The sequence below is a fragment of the Canis aureus genome, chromosome 15 (assembly GCF_053574225.1).
Source record: "Canis aureus isolate CA01 chromosome 15, VMU_Caureus_v.1.0, whole genome shotgun sequence".
Lineage (NCBI taxonomy): Eukaryota > Metazoa > Chordata > Mammalia > Carnivora > Canidae > Canis > Canis aureus.
Window position 1 is genome coordinate 2,320,236 of NC_135625.1, and position 21,426 is coordinate 2,341,661.

Here is a 21,426-nt window from a genome sequence, read left to right on the forward strand (position 1 = left end):
CACTACCCAAAATAGATTCAAAACCTAACTAGATATTCAAAGAAATTATGAGAACACGTCAACCTCATATCCACATCCAAAACAGGTGATGGAATAAGGTAAACCGAACCGCATTGCCTCCTAACTTGGCCTAAAATTAAATCCATATTTAAGCAATGGCTATGACATTTTAAAAGTCTGAAATGCAAAATAAGTAAATAAGGAAAGAAAGAAAGAAAGAAAGAAAGAAAGAAAGAAAGAAAGAAAGAAAGAAAGGAAAATAAAATAAATAAAATAAATAAAATAAAATAAATAAAACAAAATAAATAAAATAAAACAAAATAAAATAAATAAAATAAAATAAATATTGAAATGAAATAAATGAAAAAATGAAATTTTATAAATGAAATAAAATAAATAAATAAAATAAATAAATAAAATAAAATAAAAAATAAAATAAAATAATAAAATAAAATAAAATAATAAAATAAAATAAAATAAAATAAATAAAATAAAATAAAATAAAATAAATAAAAATAAAATAAAGTAAAATAAAAGTCTGAAATGCTTTTAGTACGATGACCACGGTGGGCATTGTTGATATATCAAGTGATGGTTTTGACAGTAAAATAACCACATAAAATCCCTGCAGAAGAATTATCTATATATTATTAAGTTAATTCACTGAAGAAGAAAGCCACCATCTTCCCAGGAGGCAGGGGGTGTTTACAGCGAAGAGTTCAGCTGTGAGAGGATTTCTGGAGGGCTGCCCAGCGAGCGACATCTAGGTAATTAAAAACAAAAACAAAAACCTTGATTTAGTTAAATCTCGCCCAGCATTTGTGACTCTCAAGACGAAGTTGTTAGTCCACATCTGAGTCATTTGGTGACTCCACTTCCCTGTGTTCTTCATGCGGATTTGCCACCACGGCTCTGAAACGCCATCCGTACACACGGGAGGTCTCAACTGTTCCCAAAGGCTCTGAAATAAGGACCTTTTATGCGACAAGTAGTCATCAAATAGGAAAGCCCATGACCAGCTGCGGGTGCTCACTGACCCGGCAGACCAGGCCCGGAAGCCCCTGCTGCAGGTGGGCGACCAGATCCCAAGGTGAAGTAGGCCCCAAGTCTTTGTAGACCCGGAGGCGCTGAGCTTAGGCCAGAGAAACTGAGTCAGCAGAGGACTTCCCAGTCAGCCCCCCGTGACCCCCCACCCGCCCTGAGCCGCAGGTGCGTCGGCAGGTCCTGGATCTTAGGGCCCCAGGGAAAGTGCACCTTCACTGACCTGGAGGCCTCCAGGGACCCTGCAGCCAGACTTTAGTGTTTTGCTACTGAGATGCTGCTGTGGACCCGCAGGAGTCAGGAGCCAGGGAGGTCGCGGAGGGGCCCCCGGGGTCATCTTCAAGGACGTGCTGGAAGCCGTGCCATCGACGGCCTCAGAGAGCAGTGGCCACGTCTACACGTGCATGTGCGTGTGCACAGCCCGCCGGCCAGAACCAGGGGGTCCTGCTCCATCCGTGGGCCCGGCCAGGCCTCCGCGTGTCTGTGGGGTCAGCACGTGTCAGGCGCCCTGTCCAACCCTGTCCCACCCGCCCCGAGGCCCCGGAGGAGGCTGTGGGCGCTCAGGCCTCTGCCTGCGCTTTCTCTCTCGAGCCGTCATTTGCATTCCCGTCGCCTCTGCTCGGCCCCGTGACTCCCACGGGCTGCAGCTGCCGCCTCGGATGTGCTCTGTTCCCAGGAACATTCGGGAAATACAAATGATTACTGTGCCCATTAATCTTCCATAAGATCTGTTTCAAGAATTTTCTTTTCTGCCCTCTTCCCAAGCAGTGGGATTTGAGGAGTCAAACTGCGAGTTTAGAACTTACAGAGAACCTATTTAGTAAATCAGAATTCTAATCTCACGGTTGGATTTTAAATACGAGACAGTCAAACGCCATGAAAATTTTAAGAAACGAGAATGCCAAAATTTTTGCGTCACATAGATTTTCTTTTCTTTCTTTCTTTCTTTCTTTCTTTCTTTCTTTCTTTCTTTCTTTCTTTCTTTCTTCTTTCTTTCTTTTTCTTTTTTTTTTAAGAAAAATTAGAGTGCTTTTAGTTCTGTTCGCCAATGTGAGCCTTGAGTCAATCCCATTCCATTCAGAAAATAAAAACGGAGACCCAGGGAAGTAAGGAGGGGGTAATGCCAGCCTCTCACTTTTGAGATCAGTTCTCCTGACTCAATGACCAAACTGCTGTATTTTCAGAAATTCCACAAGGGGAATCATTACGGGGAGAACAGAACTAAACTTTGAACTATTCTCTCCAACTGGCATATGAATTAGCAGAAATATTCAGTTTGTCTGTGTATCTCCTGCCTAAATTCTCAGAGATGTGATTTTTTATCACTTTCTTGACAGGGAAAAAAAATAAAAAAAAAGAGCTTCGTTTGAATCCTATTGACTTCCTTTTTTTCTTTTTCTAAATGTTTGTTGTTTTAATGTAATGTTGTTTAGAGGTATTTTTTTGTTTTCTTTTTTTGAAAGCACCGGTTACATAAGTTACTACCATAACTCAAGTTTAAAAATCAAAATTTGCCAATAATGTCACTGTTTTCCTAAAATTTTACTTGTTTGCTAAGGTACTTTTTAATTTTATTTATTTATTTGAGAGAGAGAGAGAGAGAGAGAGAGAGAGTATAAGCAGGGGGGAGGGAGTGAAGGGAGCAGGGCAGGGGATGGAGAAGCAGAGTCTCCGCGGAGCAGGAGCCCATGTGGGACTCGATCCCAGGGCCCTGAGACCATGACCTGAGCCCAAGGCTTCACCCACTGAGCCCGGGCGCCCCTGCGAAGGTTCTTTCCTACAGACAGAAAGCACGGTGGCAAGTTGTGTGATGACTGGAGACTCAACACGACCTTAGGTCTCTGTACCCGAGTTTCCTTGGCTTTTTCTGTTCTCCTCCCCTCCCCGCCCCCCAGAAGGAGGTTTTGTTTCTGCCTTTCTGTACAAACATGTTCTCAAAGCGAGTGAGTGTGAGCACACACTGCCCACTGGGGCTCTCTGTTGCTATTCATATTTATAAAATGACATTTTTTAATGCATTACTAAGCCATTTATATAAGGTATTTCACATTTGATAGTAAAAACAGCAACTGATTATAACCGGTATTAGCATGGGTATTGCCAGCAGGTTCTTTAAAATACTTCTTGTGGGAGTAAACGCACAGCACCAATTAAAACCATATAAAATGTACATATTCAATGTCCCACCCATGTTTAGGAATGTCATGAAAAAAAACTCTGGGTCTTTATACATACGTGGTGGCACTCATCTCACCATTATGTTAAATAGCAAAGAAATAAAATCCCACCAATATACAAAGTAGGAAAACCAGTGCTATGACCAAACTAGGGAATGGGTGGGAAAAAATAATAAACAAACAAAAATAAAATAGAAATTATTCACAATGCTTAAGTGGAAAACTCAGGTGAGTCTTATTTCCTGCATGCTTAACTTTTTATTTTTCTCTGAAAACTCACTTTCCAAGCAGGTCGTGGAAAAGTGTTATTTGATGATGACAGGTGTTTTACAGCAAGTCTACGTCTTGCAACCATATTTTCTTGGCAGATGGGAACTGATGGGAATAAAATTCAAATAAGTCCTTAATACTTTGCCTGAAAATACTTTGAATGAAGGACTCCGCCTCCAGCCTGCCCCATACAAAGCTCCCCATGGGCCCCCTGGGCCTGGAGGATGTGCCCTGCGGGCTGCACCTCCCTCCTGACCCTGCTTAGAAATGTTCCCATCTGCACAGAGGGATTTGCATTTCCTTCAATTGGCCACAACCTGCTTGCGGCTAGTTAGACTATTTTCAAAAGAATATTTAACTTTCATATATTTACCTCCATTTGTGACCTGTCACGCCCTGCTAGTGAAGCATATGCATAATGCAAAAATTCTTTGAAAATATCTTATAATGCTCCTGAAGTTATCTTTTAAAAATAGCACCCAACTCAACAAATGATTCCTGTGTAAGTAGAAATGCACTTCTGAAAACTACGGAACGCTTTTTCATTCTAGAATTAAGGAAAAAAGAAAAAGGAAAACAGGAATAATGGAAACGGAAAAACTATCACTATAGTATTTGATTCTTTAAATTCAATGTCTTAATTACATCACAATGTCATTGGCATTGGAAACAAAGGTCTAATAGGAAGCATTTTACTATTTTCTAAGGTCAATGAATATTTCAGTCATGCATTTATTTAAATCATCCAATTTGGAGTGGATTGAGAATTAGTAGCTTCTTCCCAAAAATCAGCTGTGGTCTTATATGTATTTTATATATGGTTTTATATTTGTGTCTTGTGTATCACAGTCATACACAAGTTAGCTAAGAGTCCAAAGTGTTTTACAAAAACATTTAAATTAAAAATATCTAGTCATAGGGTGCCTGGATGGCTCAGTCTGTTAAGCATCTGATTTCAGCTCAGGTCGTGACCTCAAGGCTGGCGGGAGCCTGGCAATGGGCTCCACGCTCAGCATGGACTCGACTTGAGATTCTCTCCCTTTGCCTCTCCCCAGACTCTCCTGTGCTTGCATGTTTTGTTTTTTTTTTTTTTTTTCCAAATAAATAAATCTTAAAAAAAAATACATCTAGTTATTTTTCCTTGACTTTTAATTTTCAAACCAGGCAAGCTCTGCGTTTTTCATTCCTCTTATCCCTCAAACATTATTTGTCTGATGAGTTGAAAGAAATAGAATCAAATATGTAGCTTGTTTTCAGGTAGGGAAATTAAGTCTGTATTTTATTTGCACCGGAAGCAGATTTTCAAACTAGTATGTGCAAAGAATAGAACACGGCTATTTATTAAAATATGGTAAAGCCGCAAAAACCATTTCAGCAATAAAAAAGGAAATACTGTATAGTACTTATTCATTTAGTCCTCTCAAAATATTTAAATGTTTGCATTCACAACTTGCGACAAGCATACATTTCTCTTCATAATAATAACCCTTGCTCATAATAAACACTCGTTATTTGGTGAAAGCATTCAACGGCTTAAAAAACAGGGAATGTCTTTCAATGGGTTGGCAAGTCTGTCATTTACAAACAGCTATTTGTGGACGTACGCGATAAGGCAACGCGTATTACCAGATTTACGGTGGAATCAGCCCCAGACCATATTGACTGATATAGTTTGGAAATCTATCCGATTGATTGGCCATTACAATGAAATTTTCATATTTAGATAGAACCGATCCCAACCAGCCTTTGTTAAGAAACAAGGATTTTCTCTACCTAAAGTGTTCATGGCTGGACTTATTTGCAATGTTTAAAATGAGCTACATATTTAAAATCTGGGCAAATATAAAGCTTTTCAGGGAAGTTTACTTCATAATGTTAGATAAAAAACCTTGTTTTAATGATTTGAAATGCAATATTTATGTTTACATGCCATATGTATGATTGGCACGTTGCCACATTATGTCCTGATTAAACATGCAGGGACCCCTACCCCTGGGTGGCTCTGGGGTATTAGCAGGACATTTTATTGATCATTTGACTTGAGAATGAAAGTGAGAGATTTATTTAATATGTACTGTTATAAATCTATAGTTCACCTGCTAGATTTTTTTTTTTTTGCCTGAGTCTAGTAAGTTCCTAGCAGAGAAAATTCACTAAGTACAGAGTAGAAACTCTATAGCAATGATGCATAACCTAAGATTTTAAATAATAAATGATTTGTGCTTATTTTTTAATCATTTATATACTGGTTTCGTGAATACTTTAAATAATATATATTTTTAAATTATTAAAAACTTATCTTCCTAGATTACTCTTATCTGTCAGAGTCAACTCATAAATTTTTCTCATATGGTCAGTGCTTCTTTAATTACTAAACCGGGAAGGTAAACAGTACAATGCTGGTGAAGACACTTGAGTTATTTTCAAGTTGTGTATTATTCATTAGTGTGAAACACCTCAGGGAAAGTTTTTTTTCCCTGTTGTTTAATGATGCACCTGTCTCCAGGGTGTAGAAGAGTTACTAACACATAACAGTTAATAAATATTTGTTGAATAAAGTCAAAATATACTATTACAAGCTCTTGTCGATCTTCTCAAGCTCTCCAATTAAGAACAAGGAAAACAAAGCGGGATCTGCATTAGCAGTAATTACACGGCTACAGTGAGCTTGTATATCACCTGACCAGCCCCGTTTAACGTGGCCAAGACTTTCTGGAGTATCCACTGTCCCAAGATTTTCTATCAGCTCATTTAATCTCCATTGGAGAACCTTAAGACATGACCTTCATTATCAGTGTTGTTGTACAGATGGTGAAAGACTTCCAAAAAGATATTTTTCTTTTTTTTTAAGATTTTATTTATTTGAAAAAGAGAGAATATGAGAGGGAACACAAGCAGTGGGGAGGGGTAGAGGGAGAAGCAGACTCCCCACTGAGCTGGGAGCCCCACATGGGGATTTGATGTCAGGACCCTGAGATCATGACCTGAGCCAAAGGCAGATGGTTAACTGACTGAGCCACCCAGGTGCCCCTAGATTTTCTATAACTTACACATTTACATCGCATAATTATCATTAAAAATAACATAACAATAGCTTTGCCCATAAGTTGTCTTTTAGTGTTTCGGACTAATTTAGTATAGTTTTAAGGACTAAGATTTAGGGCAAGATAGTATATACCATTTTTGGATTCTTGTCAAATTACTTTTGAGATAAGAAAAATGTAACTCCTAATATTTGCTATATTATGGTGATAAAATTTGGTGTATTTTATCATGTTTTTTTGATCCTTCAGTAGTTTTACGCAAAATATCTAATTGGCCAAATATTTTACTTTTGACTTTTGTTTTTATTGAAATGTGTTAATAAGTGAAATTATTTATAATATTATATCTATTATATATTCTGAATTTGCCATATATATAAAGTATATATTTATATGTTTATATATATAACAAGCATATATACGGACAGAGATACATACAGATAAGGGTTCGCATTCTATTTTGTGTTGTATATTTAAATCCATGGACTACTTGCTCAATCAGATCTTTGTGGATTTTATTTCTCATATTTTGCATGAGTAGATTTCAGTTAAGCACAAAGCGTTGAGCCACTCAATGCGCCGGAACTGCATATTCCACGTCAGAGTCCCATCCTTGAGAGCCCTCAGATGTAGGGGGATCTCAGACCCCAGAAAATGATTTGTGCTTATTTTTTTAAAGTGCTGGGTAGGCTTGCCAGCCAATCAATGCCCAGTTCCAGTGGGCTCCATCATCTCTCTATCTTATAGCCATGAAAGGTGTGGGCAAGGGAGGGACACTGAGTGAACTGACACACGGTGACAGGTCGACCCTGGAACCCATGGCTGGCACGGTGGTGCTCTGCCCAGAACTGATGCTCTGGAAGACCCAGTAACCCACTGATGTATCTACCTCTGACCTTCACAATTTAACAGTTTACCTTCATTTTCCAGTGTAGAGGGAGACACGCAGGTGACCCTTGTAGATTAATTGCTTTTCCTTTTTATCCTCAGTTTTATTGAGGAATAACTGACTTTTCCAGTGAGTTTTAAACTTTCATCTGTTTTCCTGTTACTAAGGAGCATCCTGAGGAACTCCCTTCTACATTTCATGGAAAGCCAGTCTAGGGATGGTGAACCCCTTCAGCTCTTCTCTGTCTGTCTGTCCGGAAAGCATGGACTAATTGCTTTCAAGGACTGATGTGACTCATCCGAACGGGGCTCCTCTGAATCTTTCCCTGCTTCCTTTGTGTCTCCCCAAACCTCCTGCTTTCCCCACTCCCTGGAAGCTGTCTGGCCAGATGACTTCCGTTTCTTGTTTCACCCTGCTTCATTCAGGGCTTCTATTATAATTTGTAGTCACTGCTCTTTTATATATGTTTATAGATTGCAAAGTCCATGAGGGCAAGGGCATTATGCACAGCCCAGAAAAATTAGGTAACACTAAAACAGAGTTAATTAATAAATGAACTTGGTCTAAGTAGATGATCTCCTTAGAGAGCGAGGAAAATAAAATTAATTTCAGCTCCATTAAATACCTTGCCTAAGTGGTTGAATTGGGATTTGTCTGACTTCAAAGCCCTTACTCTTTTCACCATGACTAAGAAAACTTTCAACTTTTACACTATTGTTTAAAAATGCTTTTAGAATCTAGCTTTAAGATTTGGCCAAATATTATTAGGGAAGAATAATTGCCAACTATATGGATTTTGTTTCCAGTTATATAAGAAAAATTAAAGCTCCGTTAATTGATTGTTTGGCCTCAATTACACAGTTTATACATTCTGTGCTGATTTTATACCAAATAATAAAGCGCCTGAAAAATGGAATATGGCTCCACAAGAGACCAGTACAAATATTTACAACTGCGTCCTTCCAAGGACACAGAAAGGCAGAAGCACATTTTAGTCTCCACATTGTTTAAACAGAAGATCATCTTCATCACCAGAGTTATTTCTCAAGGGGGAGGGGAGCAGCTGGTAACTGTTGACATCACGCCTAACCGTACGTACAATGAGCACTTCCTGATACTCTAGGTGAGCAATTCCTGCCACAACTGGATTTAAACAAGCTCTTCAATAAAGATGAATGTTCTGCAACGTTAGAGTGAGGCCATTCACATTTCTTGCAATTTCCGTCAACAGCAGGGTGCATATAGGATCGGTCAGCCAGGGTTTTACATACGGCCCCGTCTAATCATCAGTCATTCAGGCACCACGTGAGTCTGAGTGTGAGAGTGTGAGTATCTGGGTGTGTTTACAAGGAGTTTAGGGAGGGTTCCTATCCTCTTTCCCTCCATCATTTTCCCACCTGGATTTTTATTTTGTTCCTTTCATCCTAATTTCTACCTTACAAAATCCGGAAATCAAATTTGATGATTAAAATGAACCCACTCTCCAAATTGCAATGTCATCTAAATTACAATCAGTTAGTATTCATTATCTTTCTAAGGATACGTTATCGCATTTTACATTCTACCTACTGTAGTAATTCCTACAAGATGGTCCAACTAGACTATGGATTCCCTGAAGACAAATCGTGCCTCGTTTCTCTCTGGATATCCTGTCGGACCAAACACAGAGACTTAAAATAGAAGATGCAAAGTAAATCTTACGAAGGAAGGGAATGTATAAACTTAGGGGTGTGTGCGTGCGTGTGTGTGTGTCTCTTTTTCTCCAAATTGTCTGGGATGACTCGGACTTGACTTAAAATTACTTTGAGGGAAACTCATGGGTAATTTTAAATTGAATTCCACACTCTCCGGTTCAGAACATTAAATATTTTTATTCCTCTGGGATCTTGTTAATGGAATAATCATATATATAATATAAAGATGTGTATTTGAAATAAAAATATCTACATAAAAATCTAGAAGGAAAAAATACTAGGTTTATCTCACAGACCTTTTGTAACTACCAAGTATAGAGAAGAGATTATTTGTTAACATTAAGCTCTAAACTAAGTATGGTTCTAACTGGAATTACTTCCCAGAGAAAATAACTGGTAACAGGCTAGGACATTTCATGAAAAGTGCTAGGTTTCACATTAAAAAAAAAAAAAAAAAAGAAAACTAGACCCAGGTGAAATTTCATTTTCAAGTAGCACTAAAACAAACAAACAAACACCTTTGCCACTCTTGAGAGAATTTTGAAAACTTCTTTTTTTCTGCTAATGAGAGTGTGGTAAATTGCCAACTTTTTTTTTTTTTTTTTGCTATAGATGCCTGGAAATTAAAAATTAAATATTAATTTTGGTCTCCGTGATTCTATTAATCTCCATTTATAGTTAATTAATTCACTCCTCCTGGCTTTCATTTTCTATTTCATTATATTATTCTGCATGTGTTTTGTTCAAACAAGTAACTAGATGTAAATTGTAAACACAGATTATGAATAAATTCAATAAACACAAAGGATGGTAACTGGTCTCTGGATCCAGCGCACTCCTGTGATGGCCAAGGAAGTCGCGTGGACACCCGACTCTTCCTTGTTCATCTTATATCGCCGCTTCCCCCATAGGCAGGGCACCCAACAAAGGCTAAAGAAGGCAGCTGTAAATTTGGATTTTTGTGCCAACCAGCTCCGTCATCAAAGAACCGTTGACCGAGAAGCTCATGGGCATAGCAAAAATGAGAGGAAGCCCTCCCTCGAGCAAAGCTTCCTCTCTGGGGAAGAAACCGCCTTTCTGCAGCACAACTGGCGTTACCAGCGACACACATCCCCTCTGGGACGGCCCGGCCCTGGGTCCCACTCGCGTGGGCAATCCCAGCAGCGCGAGCTTCCGCCCCCCCGTGAACTCACGTTCCCCAGGACGCCGACTGTTTACACGTCTCTCTCCTCACTTCAGTCTTTGTTTCCTAAGCACATATAATTTTTACCTCTCATGTATAAAATATTCATCATTCATAGATTTATTCAACTCATATTCTTCCTATTCACCCTCTTGGAACCTACCTACCAATAAAGGCATTATTGCGAGAAACTCATGAACGTGTCTGTAATTTTAAATATTTCAATACACTCGCGAATGCAGCAGGCCGCACACACATGTGAATTTGGCAAAGGGTCTGAAAAATAGAGACCCTCCTAGGGACTAATGAATAGACGTAGTCCTGCTTGTGGGGAAGTCATTTGAATGAAAAGTCGTGCGCAACACTCGCCCTCTTTGCTGTGGTATTGAAATTACTCTTGCCCAGCTGGTCTCTAATTATCACTAATTGAACACTCTGATATTGGTGGAAAAGATGTATCCCAAGTATATTACATGAGTGCATCGCAGGCCTAATGCTTTCGGGGGGAAGGAGCTACCCGTTTTGGAGGCCTCGTTATTTCCGGAGGCCTGGCCTGCTCCGGGTGCCTTCTCAGAGCTGTCATTAGCCCTAATGAGAGGGACACAATACAGGAGCAGCGAGCGGATAGGGAATTAATGTCCTAATACGCGTCTGACTGCTAGCCACAGGTTCCACTGCTTTGAAAGTGCCTCCTGGAAGCTTGCTCTTTACAACGATTAGGAGATGAGGAAGACACAGACACACACACACACACACACACACACACACTAGTGTGTAACACCTGGGCCCCAAGAAGTCTCTTCCAGATGCACACAGCAGTATCTGAGCAGCAGACGGTGACAGCGGATGGTTGACTTACTCATTGAAATATGGCACTTCCGTCCCTCCTCAAACTGTAGAACCGCAGGCAGATGTTCACGCACACTCAGGCACAGGCCCGGCAACATCTCAACAGTTTATGCCACGCATTAGGCCCTCCTAGGGCATCTCCTTTCCTGGGAGCAGACTGTGATCTCACGGCTCTGCCTATGGCAGCAGAGGTGCCAGCCACGTATTATTTTACCCGGACGGGTACTCAAGGTGTGATGCAGATACTGATAAAATTTCAAGGAAGCATCCAGGCGGTGGGAAAGCCTGATGGAAAAAGCGGTTACCCAACTTGTAATTAACTCAAAGGAAGTGTGAATGTGCGACCCCCCTCTGCCCCATTCACAAGTGGAAGCCTTAATGCCCAAAGTGATGCCATTAGGAGGTGGAGCCTTTGGAAGGTAACGGAGGTCATGAGGCTGCAGCCATCCGCCTGGGATTAGTGTCTTCGGGAGCAGGAGAGATGACGCTTCTCAACCCCACGCCCCTACTGGTGAGGACACGGGGAGCAAAGAAAGTTCTCTGCAAGCCAGGAGGAGGGATGTAGCAGGAACCTAACTGGCCTGCACGTTGGTCTTGGCCTCGCAGCCTCTGGAAGTGTGAGAAATACGTTCCTGTGCTGTAGGAGCCTTCCTGTCCGTGGCACCTTGTCACAGCAGCTTGAGCAGACTCAGGCCCTTTAGAAACTACCTGAATCTTAAGGGCTACTTGTATCGCAGGCGCCTTCCCATAAACCAGGAAACACAAAGCCAGGCTCCAAAAAGACCACTTGCCTCGAATGATGTACCTACATCCTCAGCCGGAGTCAAAACCTCGCAACTGGGGAGGAGGCTTCCCAGGCGATTCACACCGGGTATCACAACGGGGCCTTGACTCCTCTCCGTTGTCCCCTTTCTACGTTTTCTTAAGTATAGAATTGGTTCCACGGTCCCATAGCCTGTCCAGTGTGTAAAGCATCTTCCAGTAAATGACCTGACGTGGATCCGGGCAAGGGCTGCAAGGGCCGTGCGGCCGCCCGGGGTGTGCATAGCCCCAGGCTGCTCCCGAGCTTCACACTGGCGCTGGCTTTCCTATGTGGGGCTTTCCTGGGAGCACACAGCCCCCCGTCCTCCGCCCAGAGAGGCCCCGGCCTCGCAGACGCCCGTTAGAATGCAGGGATGTGTGCCTGGGAGGCCGCGCGGGCACTACGGGCCCCTTGTGCTGGTCTGCCCCTTTCTCTGACCCCACGTGACCCTCCGCCAGCTAATTCCCTCCTAGTTACTCCCCAGGATACCTTCCTTCTGCTCAAATATGCTAACGTCGTCTAATCTTTTTTTTTTTTTTACCCCCAAAGAAAAATTCACTACTCTCTGCCTATTTTTTTTTTTTTTTGTCCAAATGCGAATAATATGATAGGTTCTTCTTTCCCTAGATTTGTCTCCCGAAGGGCTGTGCCAAATCTTGAAGGCCTGGTGAGCTCCCGGGCCCGTCGAGTGCGGGCAGGCTCCTCACCAGGCCCGAGGCCGCGAGCCCCTGCCCCAGCAGCCTCACGGCTGACCTCCCCACGGCCGCCCTGCCCCAAAGCATCTGTGCATTTCCCCAGGTTTCCCGTTCAGGACCACATGGTGCCCCTCATCTGGGTCCACGCGACCACCCACACCCAGGGCCCCTGCACGTCAAAGCGCCGTGTGCACAACTCTAACCTCCCCCAGCCGCACATCCCACGTGGCGACTTTACCCCCAGGCCCACCATTCATGTGACGCATTTCACTGAAATGTCGAGAGACCAGTGAACACGATGGCCTACACGTAGGCACCCCAGGAATGTAGAACCCACAGTGTCCCCAGTGGAGGACACGAAACCTTCTTTACCTAAATCTTTCAAAACGACTTTCCAGAACACGTGACTACATTTTTACACTTGAAATTTGCTACACTAGGCGAGCGCCGCACACCTCACAAAGTCTTTCAGGGGTCCCCTGCCCCCGTGTCTGCGATTCGCAGAGTCCCCTCAGTGAAGACTACTTGGTCATTTAGGACGTTATTCATTCAGCAAATGTGCAGGGAAGAACCTCCGAGCTGCACACAGGCGCGTGGCAAACACAGGAAGAGCCGGAGCGTGGAGCCTTTCTCAGCGGGTCAGCACGTTGCCGGGCACGCACTACAGGGGACGCTGAGGCTGCTTTGATTTTATCTCCAGGCTTCCCCGAATATAAAGCTGGTGAAAGTTCACCACGACCTGTGATGAAGTCTGCGTGCCCAGATGTAAATCCGCTGGACGGCGTAGTGCCATTTGCAGAATTTCTCTGCGTCTCGGTCTCCTCATCAGCCAAGTAGGACGGATAACTTCACAGGCATCAAGGGCAGTGTGTAGGATTCAGGGAGCCAACATACGGGAAGCCTTTACGACCCTGCTCCGTACACCGAGTCAGCACACAGACCTTCACTCTTTTTATGACTATTACTATTAGTAAATATTCTGTAAAGGAGCAGAGTCTTGAGTCACCAAAAATGATCCGTACGTCGTTTAGATCTGATGTATAACTGAGAAGCACACCCCGTCATTAAGAAGTACTATTTTTTTTAAAGATTTTATTTATTTATTCATGAGGGACACCCACAGAGATTGAGAGAGAGAGAGAGAGAGAGGCAGAGACACAGGCAGAGGGAGAAGCAGGCTCCATGCAGGGAGCCCAATGCGGGACTCGATCCTGGATCATCTTGAGCCAAAGGCAGATAGATGCTCAACCGCTGAGACACCCAGGCGTCCCCAAAAGTACTATTTTTAAAAGGACCACATTAAGGACAGCAAGTTGCTGTCCACGGAGCCCAGAACACAACACTAGGGTGACCTTGAGGTTCCAAAGACAGAGGGAAGGTACTGCACACCCGGTGGGAGCTGAGTGAGGGAGAAGCTCACAGAGGAACAGAGAGAGGGAAAGGGAAAGTGGAGGATCGCAGTGGCCACAGTGACCGTGACTACCGTCCTCACCGCTCTCCCGGTGCCAGGTACAGAGCTAGGCTACTAGCATCTTTGCAAAACATGATCCGTGCAGGGAAACGACACCTCAAAACCAGGGGCAAGCCTGACTTCAGATGCCAGATTGATGTTCTCACTAAAATTTCACACATGCACCCGGTGTCCTGACCCGATTTCTGATCACCTGCCAGCAAGAAAATGTAGACTACGAGGGAGTCATTTTCCAATGTAGACAGACGTCCCGTCTCAAAGCAGGTGCTCCCTTTGGTTATAAGAGGACACAGCTAGATAGAGAGACACATTGGCGTGGGTTTCTATGATGGAAGATGGCACTAAACAATGACCGGCTCGTTTTGAATCACAGGACTCAGAAGTGTTGTGATTTTCAACTAGGTACATTGAGAAAAAATAAAACGAGCTGATCCTTTAATTTTTCAGTTAGAACAAAAATATGGCTAGCGTTGGATTTGAACAAATTGTCAAATCTTTTCTCAAAAACCATAGCACTTTCTTGGGTCAGGGTCCAGTGTGGTAGGTAGCACGCATGCTCGGGGGCACAAATGGGCCTGCAAGAGAGGCCTAAATGGAAGGAAAGGACCGGATGGGCAAGGGAGAGAGGGGAGCAGGGAGGAAGCCCCGAGGGAAAAGGAAGCCTGGATGGATGGGAAATTAATATTCTCTGTCTCTCACTCTCTCTATCTCTCTCAGCTTTTAGTTTCATTCACAGAGAACTGATAAAAATAACAAGAATTAGAATTGGGTGATGATGGCGGGGATGTGGACTATCCAAACACAGAAGTAATAACTGACACATACGGTTGCTCTGACCAGTTTTTTTTTTTCCTTTTTATGACTATATCCATGTTCTCAGCTCTGAAAGCACTGCAGCTTTTATGGTACTCAGGTGTGACCTTATGAAAAATTACGCCATAGATCCTGTGCTGCTCCAAAGTTGGGGATGCGGCATGATGGATGCAAATGGAACCTTCCTTGTCCCTCCTCACAGCTGGTGGCAAATTAGAAGGTACCAAGGAAGCACTGATGTGTTATAAATTAAAGTCCCATTTTATGCTTTAGGATATTCCCCCATCGTCAACAAGGCACATTTGCTGAGAATAAATGGTTTTTCAAGCAGGCATATCTGTTTCCATTCATTAAGATTACATATTGCACTTTTTAAAATTTTTTTATGAGAAAGTAAACTTACACTTTGTTTTTTTTTTTTCTTTTTTTATTAGAAAGTAAACATATGCACAACTACCTTCTTGTTGGGTCTAACACATACACATGCACACACGTGCGCTCACACATATTTTTGAAGGGAATCACTGCTTAAAACTGTCCATAGCAATGTGTCAACAGTTGGAAAAAAAGTGCACGTAACTCTGCTTGCTTGCTTGCTCTTCTTGCAAACACTAGCGGTTTCTCCATGTCGGGTAGTGGCTACCTTCTAGTATTTGAAGCTGTAGGGGAACAGAACGTGCCATCCCAAATTGCATATGTCACGGGCGTGTGAGTTATTTTAGTGTGATTGTTTTTAAGAAACAGAAATTCCACAAGTTTTCTCGTTGCTACTCCCCTACTCTGACTAACCGCCTAAAATAATTTAGATAGAGAACCTGCTCCCCAGGATTGCTATCACCACAGATAACCACAGTATTACAGGAACTAGGGGCGGGGGGCAGGGGGCAGCCCGGCCAGGCCTGCTGATCCAAGTCCTGTCTCTGCCCCACTGTTTTGTGTGGCTCAGCAAACATCTGTTTAACAGACACATACTGTCTCCTTTCTTCCTGTGAATTGCCTTCTTTCCCTTGAAGCCCCAGACCCCCACCCCCTCACCCTGAGATCAGAATGAAAATTATATCTCATGATGCCTATTTTTGGAATCTCTTATGTTTATGTGGATTCATCATATATATGTGATTAAATTGGACTTTCTCCTATTGATCTGTCTCATGTCAATTTATTTTTAAGACCAGCCAGAGGAATCTTGAAGGATAGAGAAAAACTATTCCGCCCCAACAAAGTTGTTCATAAAACTAATCTATACACTCATAAAAGCTGCACAAGATAGATTTTAGCATTCTTACCACACACGCTTTCTGAAAGCTGAGAGTCTTCCCTGGGTCTGTCTGGCCACCAAATAATTTTTTTCTTCTCCAATTTATCATGCTTTCCTGCTTTGAACATTTCAAATCTTTCTGCATTAACTAGATGATTTTTTCCCCCTTTTTACTAACTCCAGCCTCAAGTTTCCCTTGTTATAGTCTCATTCCAGGTTAATGCAGACCTTCACTACAGCCCTTTGTGGTTTCTTGAGGTTCTGCTTCTTCTCCTACTTCTTTACGCAGAGTCCACCCCCAAATCCAGAATCCCACTGCTGGGAGCTATCTGCTGAAACGAACAGGGTCCCTCGGGTCATCTGGGACACACGCTGCCTGAGGAGATCCTCCAAGAGCATTTCTGTTTTAAACCAGGCAGTGCTCTGTGGTGGCAGGATGATGAGGGGCAAGCAGAGGGAGGGCAGCCGAGAGCTCCGTAACTGCCCTCCCTCCAGCTATGAGCCTCAAGCTTTCTACAGGCATCACTCACATGGTTCTAAAAAGTTCAGTTCCCTCAACCTCTTCCAGAATGCTGGTTCAAATGGACATCCTTGGACACACCCAGACATCTGCAGCCAAACTTCACAGCCATGAGTCCTTGACATTTGGGTTGGCAGTGAGTTCCCAGCACAAGCTGAAAGCTGAAATAGCTCTGCACGGCCCTTGGTAAAGCCCAGCATCCAACCGTACTGGCTACGGAGAACGCCACCTCTTTCCTTTGTCTTTCTGATTCCGTGTTACATGGTCTGACAAATTTTAAGTGTCCTATTCACAGGCATTTGTAACTGTTTATTATCTCTCCCTTCTTCTTTTACAATCCATCCAACCTACTAACATTTTCCTGAAGCACTGTTTTCCTTCTATCAGCAGATATTAGGACACAAAGAACATTTTATCAAGAAAAAGTAGAGCTTGCCATCAAAAATGAAATTATTTGGTTTTGTTCCATCAAAACCAGTGGAATGCTTTCTTTCATATCACCCAAATATTTCTTGTGCTTCTCCGTATCTGTACTTTTTATGTTACACAGCCTGTGCCTAAAATACCCACACACGTTTTCTATCCAGACCCTTTCTACTCTCAGGGTGTAGGTCAAAAACCAACTTTTCTGTGAAATGTTCTTTGATGACCTGACTAGGGAATTGCTTCTCTCTCCTCCAGCGCTGATGACACCTCGTTACCTCTATTGCTGATTTGTCATTTTTCATACACAGCGTGATGATCACTAATGGATATAGTTTATCAGGCACCTCTGTACTATGGACAGTGATAGATCCTGACCGATATTTTAACCTCCGCCAGCAACAGAACAAAAAGGTGAGCATCATTGACCTTATTTTATAGTCAGGAAGCAAAAACCAGGAGTCTGAATAACTAACCCAAATCATCCAACTCCAAGGGAAAGGGCACAACGGTTAACCTATCACCTTTCTTCATCCAAGGCCAGGTCCCTTTGGACGAGAAGAGCTCAACTGTTAAGGATTACAAGGGCTTTCCTGGCAACACAGAAGAGAAGCCTTTCTAGACAGACGAAATGGACTGAAGCCATTGTGAGGGGAAACAGCATGCCAGCATCAAGTCGCTCTCAGCCTAAAGTGCAAATGCAAGGTAAGTACCAACAGAGCTAAGGCAGGTCGGTGTCTGCACTGCCTCAAGAAGCACAGCCTTATTCACACCCATGTTCCTGCACGTTAACCTATACCCCTCTGAAAAGAAAGGTTTCGTGGTCAAATACATTTGGTGAATTCAATGTCCTCCACTGATCTTCATGGCACAACAGCCAGTAAGATAGCAAAGGCAGAAAAAGGGGTGAGATCATTGTCTGGAGTAGATAGCCTCACCCCCACGTTCACTGCACCATCATTTACAGTAGCCAAGACAAGCTAAGTGTGCGTCAACCGAGGAGTGGATAAAGGAAGAAAACTGGGGTTTATGTGTGCAATGGAACATTATTCAGCCTTGAAAAAGAAGGGAATCCTGCCATTTGCAATGATAGGAATGGCTCTTGAGGGCATCATGCTAAGTAGTGTGCCAGGCAGAGAAGGACAAATATTGTATGGTCTCGCTTGTACGGGAAACCCAAAGAAAGCAAAGCGAAACGGAACAGAACAAAAAGTCGAACTCCGGAAGGCAGAGGTAGAAGGGTTGTCTCTGGGGTTGGGGTAAATAGGCAGACGTTGGTCAAATAGGGAGATGTTGGTCCAAGTTATAAGATAAGGTCCGAGGATGTAGTGTACAATAAAGTATATTCCACAGTTGAAACTTAATAAGTCATGACTCTACTTCTCTTATTGTCAACTGTGCTTTCAGCCACCCACACTCTGCACCCTCATGACTCATCTGGACCACAGAACGGCAGCATCTGTATCACCTGGGAGCTCGGCACAAGTTAAGAATCTCACCTACCCCATATCTACTGAATCACAATCTACGTTTTAAGAAGATCCCAGGTGATTCCCGCACATGCTCAAATTGGCAAAGCACTACCGAGAGACTAGCACCTACCGCAATCTCTGGCACATGCTTTGTTCTCAAACACTATTTGCTAAATAAATGCATCTGTATTGTTGTATCAATTCTATGGTGTCCACATTTTTTTTTACTAATCTGTATATCATTAATAATATAGTGATCTGCACACATGTAGGAGATGGATCTCCAAGAAACTGAATGGTGTACACATGTGATATCCGCGAATATTAAAAATGATTTACTGTGGTCAAGTACGTTGCCAAAATCAAATAGGGGCCTGCATTGTGTTTCTAACATTTCTTCGAAAGCAATATTATTAGGATGTGCTTTTATTGTCACAGAGGTTTGCAGCAAAGACAAGACACGGGTTTTTAAAGTCTATCGCAGAAGAAAGAGCCATTTTCTATTTCAAAACATTTGCAACTTCTTTGACACAAATGGCCTTTTAAAGGAAGAACAAGTTAGAAACTAAACTGTGCTCAACAACAACATTTTCACTTGACAAAACGGTTGCTGTGTTCAAAGGGAGGAATCTGAACTTTGGACGGGACCGTTTCTTCGAGCAAGGAGCACGCAGCCAGCTCCAGAAATCCCTGTAGGCTGCAGACACTGTGCTGCGGGCCCCCCCGCCACCCCCCCCCCGCCCCGTTCGCTCCATCCAAGGAGGCTCTGGGCCCACCGTGGCCCGCCGTGCTCACCTCCACCTTAGAGACAGATGTGCGACCTGCTGCGAGCAAATCTGCTCGTAGGTCCACGAGCTTGCGGAGTTGTGAAGCCAACACTGAAGCCCGAGTCTGACTTACAGCAAGACCTGAACCTGCGGTCTTGGCTTGGTGGCTCTCCTGTCCCACCTGCTAATAGAAAGAAAGGAGGGATGCGAGAGGACGCTGCCCCCCGCGGCCCCGGCTTCTCCGGAAGGCAGAGCCAGCTCTGTGCGCCGAGGGCCTAGCCTCTCTGCTAACCACCCGGGCGTGCACGGAGGGCAGGCTCTTGGTATTTTCGGGTGCAGTCTTCCTTTCCACATGATGCACTCAGTGCATCAGACGTCTCAGGTTCCAACTACACCAAAACTGGCAATGCGTGAAAATCAAAACCTCCAAGATGTAGATCTTTATTATGAATTGATAAAGGGTTTCGAATCGCACGGACTTGGGTGCTTTTCTTTATTAAAGTCAAAGGATGGGAAATGCTAACATGTCCAACAGCGGCTCGTTGAGAGGGCTCATCAGGCTTGCATCGTGTAGCAGGAGGATGAATCCTAAGCAATCAAAGGTCACATTTGTTGGAGAAGCATTGGATTGCACCAAATCACCTTATTCTCTTAACCAGTCTGCCATGAAATTATACAGACTCTATTTTAAGAGGGAAATATGAGATATTCGGAGTTTTGAGAGAAACTTTAAAGGGGGATATCAAAATGTCTAAGTGAAACACCATCGGGTACAAATTGACCAAGTTGAGGTAGTAAAGGAGAGTTCGCAAGGATTGTAGAATAAGTAAAACAGAATCTGCACAACGACCCCAATGAAAAGCAATGTGCTTTTAAAAGTCAAACTTATTTAAAAAGTAAGTTTTAATTTAAATGTGGCATTTTGGTTTCCTAGACAAAAGAGCACAGACAAACAGATAGACCCGTGACCCCAAAAAACACGTACTTTGTATGTTGCAAAATGAATACGAATCTCTAAAGGAGGAACATTTTCCCATTGCCTTCGACATAAATAATTTATAGGAAATGTATTTTTCAATCAAATGGGGTCAAGCGGTGGGGTTTTCCCAGGACCAGAGCCGTGGCCCCCCCAGACGTGCCTGCTGCATGTGGCGTGTGCCCTGCTTGTGACCCAGAAACGTCACTCTGGGTGACGCCCCTCCCCGCCTCCTTATCTATCCCCCGATGGCCTCCAGCTTCGGGGAGCAGAAATGTTGTATTTTTCTTTTTTGTTGTCCCTTCGTGTGGTCATTATGCGTGCGGTCCTTGGAGGAGGCACTGCCTTTTACTGGTGATCACTACCATTAAATAAATATGTAACTCTTCTATATTCAACATGCCCATTAATTAAAATAGGTGATTTTATAACTTCCTCCATCTCGTGCATCTGAAATGCTGGATGTTGACCTCAGCCAAAATGAGTTACGGGAGACACACTAGGAGGACGGGATTTCAGGGGTGGGAGGAGACAGCACGTCAGACCTAGTTCTGGGTGGTGAAGCTGTGGGGCTTCGGGTGACGAGCCCATCACACACGGGAGGAGAGGCCGCAAGGCTTGCTGACCCCCGACCCCAGGTGCACCTGCCCCCCCGCCCCCGCCTCAGAATCGGGGACACACAGCTGGAAGGCTGGAAATAAAGACAGAGCTTTCTAGGGCCCCATCGGAGCGCGCCTCCTGCTTTCCTCCTTCCTCCCCTCCAGGTGGATTCAGAGGCCCTGGAGCTCTGCTGCACTGGGGGGCAGGGGGACGGAGTCACTGCCTCACAAAACCCCTGCTGACGGGAGGGTTTGCAAACACAGCCTGCCTGCTTTGCTCGGCCCGGAGGCAGCAACATGATTTCCAGAGACTCCTTTGCTGCCGAAGGGTCCCAGGGCGGCGGGCTGCTGATGGGAGGATGGAGAGCGGAAACTTGTTCCACTGTAGGCGTTGTGGGGAGGGGGGCTCCCCAACCTCAGGAAAAATAAATGTGGTTCGGATGCTGTAGGCAATAGAATACCATAGATCAAGTTAGAAATTCT

The 21,426-nt window shown here is 43.5% G+C and overlaps 2 protein-coding genes across 3 annotated transcripts in view; one reads left to right on the forward strand and one right to left on the reverse strand.

Moving 5' to 3' along the window:
- Positions 1–21,426, reverse strand: part of CSMD1 (CUB and Sushi multiple domains 1) — a 1,870,054-nt gene that overhangs the window by 905,899 nt on the left and 942,729 nt on the right. The window lies entirely within an intron of this gene.
- On the forward strand, positions 16,806–18,913 carry LOC144283907 (uncharacterized). The gene is made up of 3 exons (XM_077848390.1): positions 16,806–17,543; positions 17,669–17,834; positions 18,537–18,913. Exons 1-3 carry the CDS (start codon positions 17,445–17,447, stop codon positions 18,617–18,619), a joined length of 348 nt encoding a protein of 115 aa, XP_077704516.1. The 5' UTR covers positions 16,806–17,444; the 3' UTR covers positions 18,620–18,913.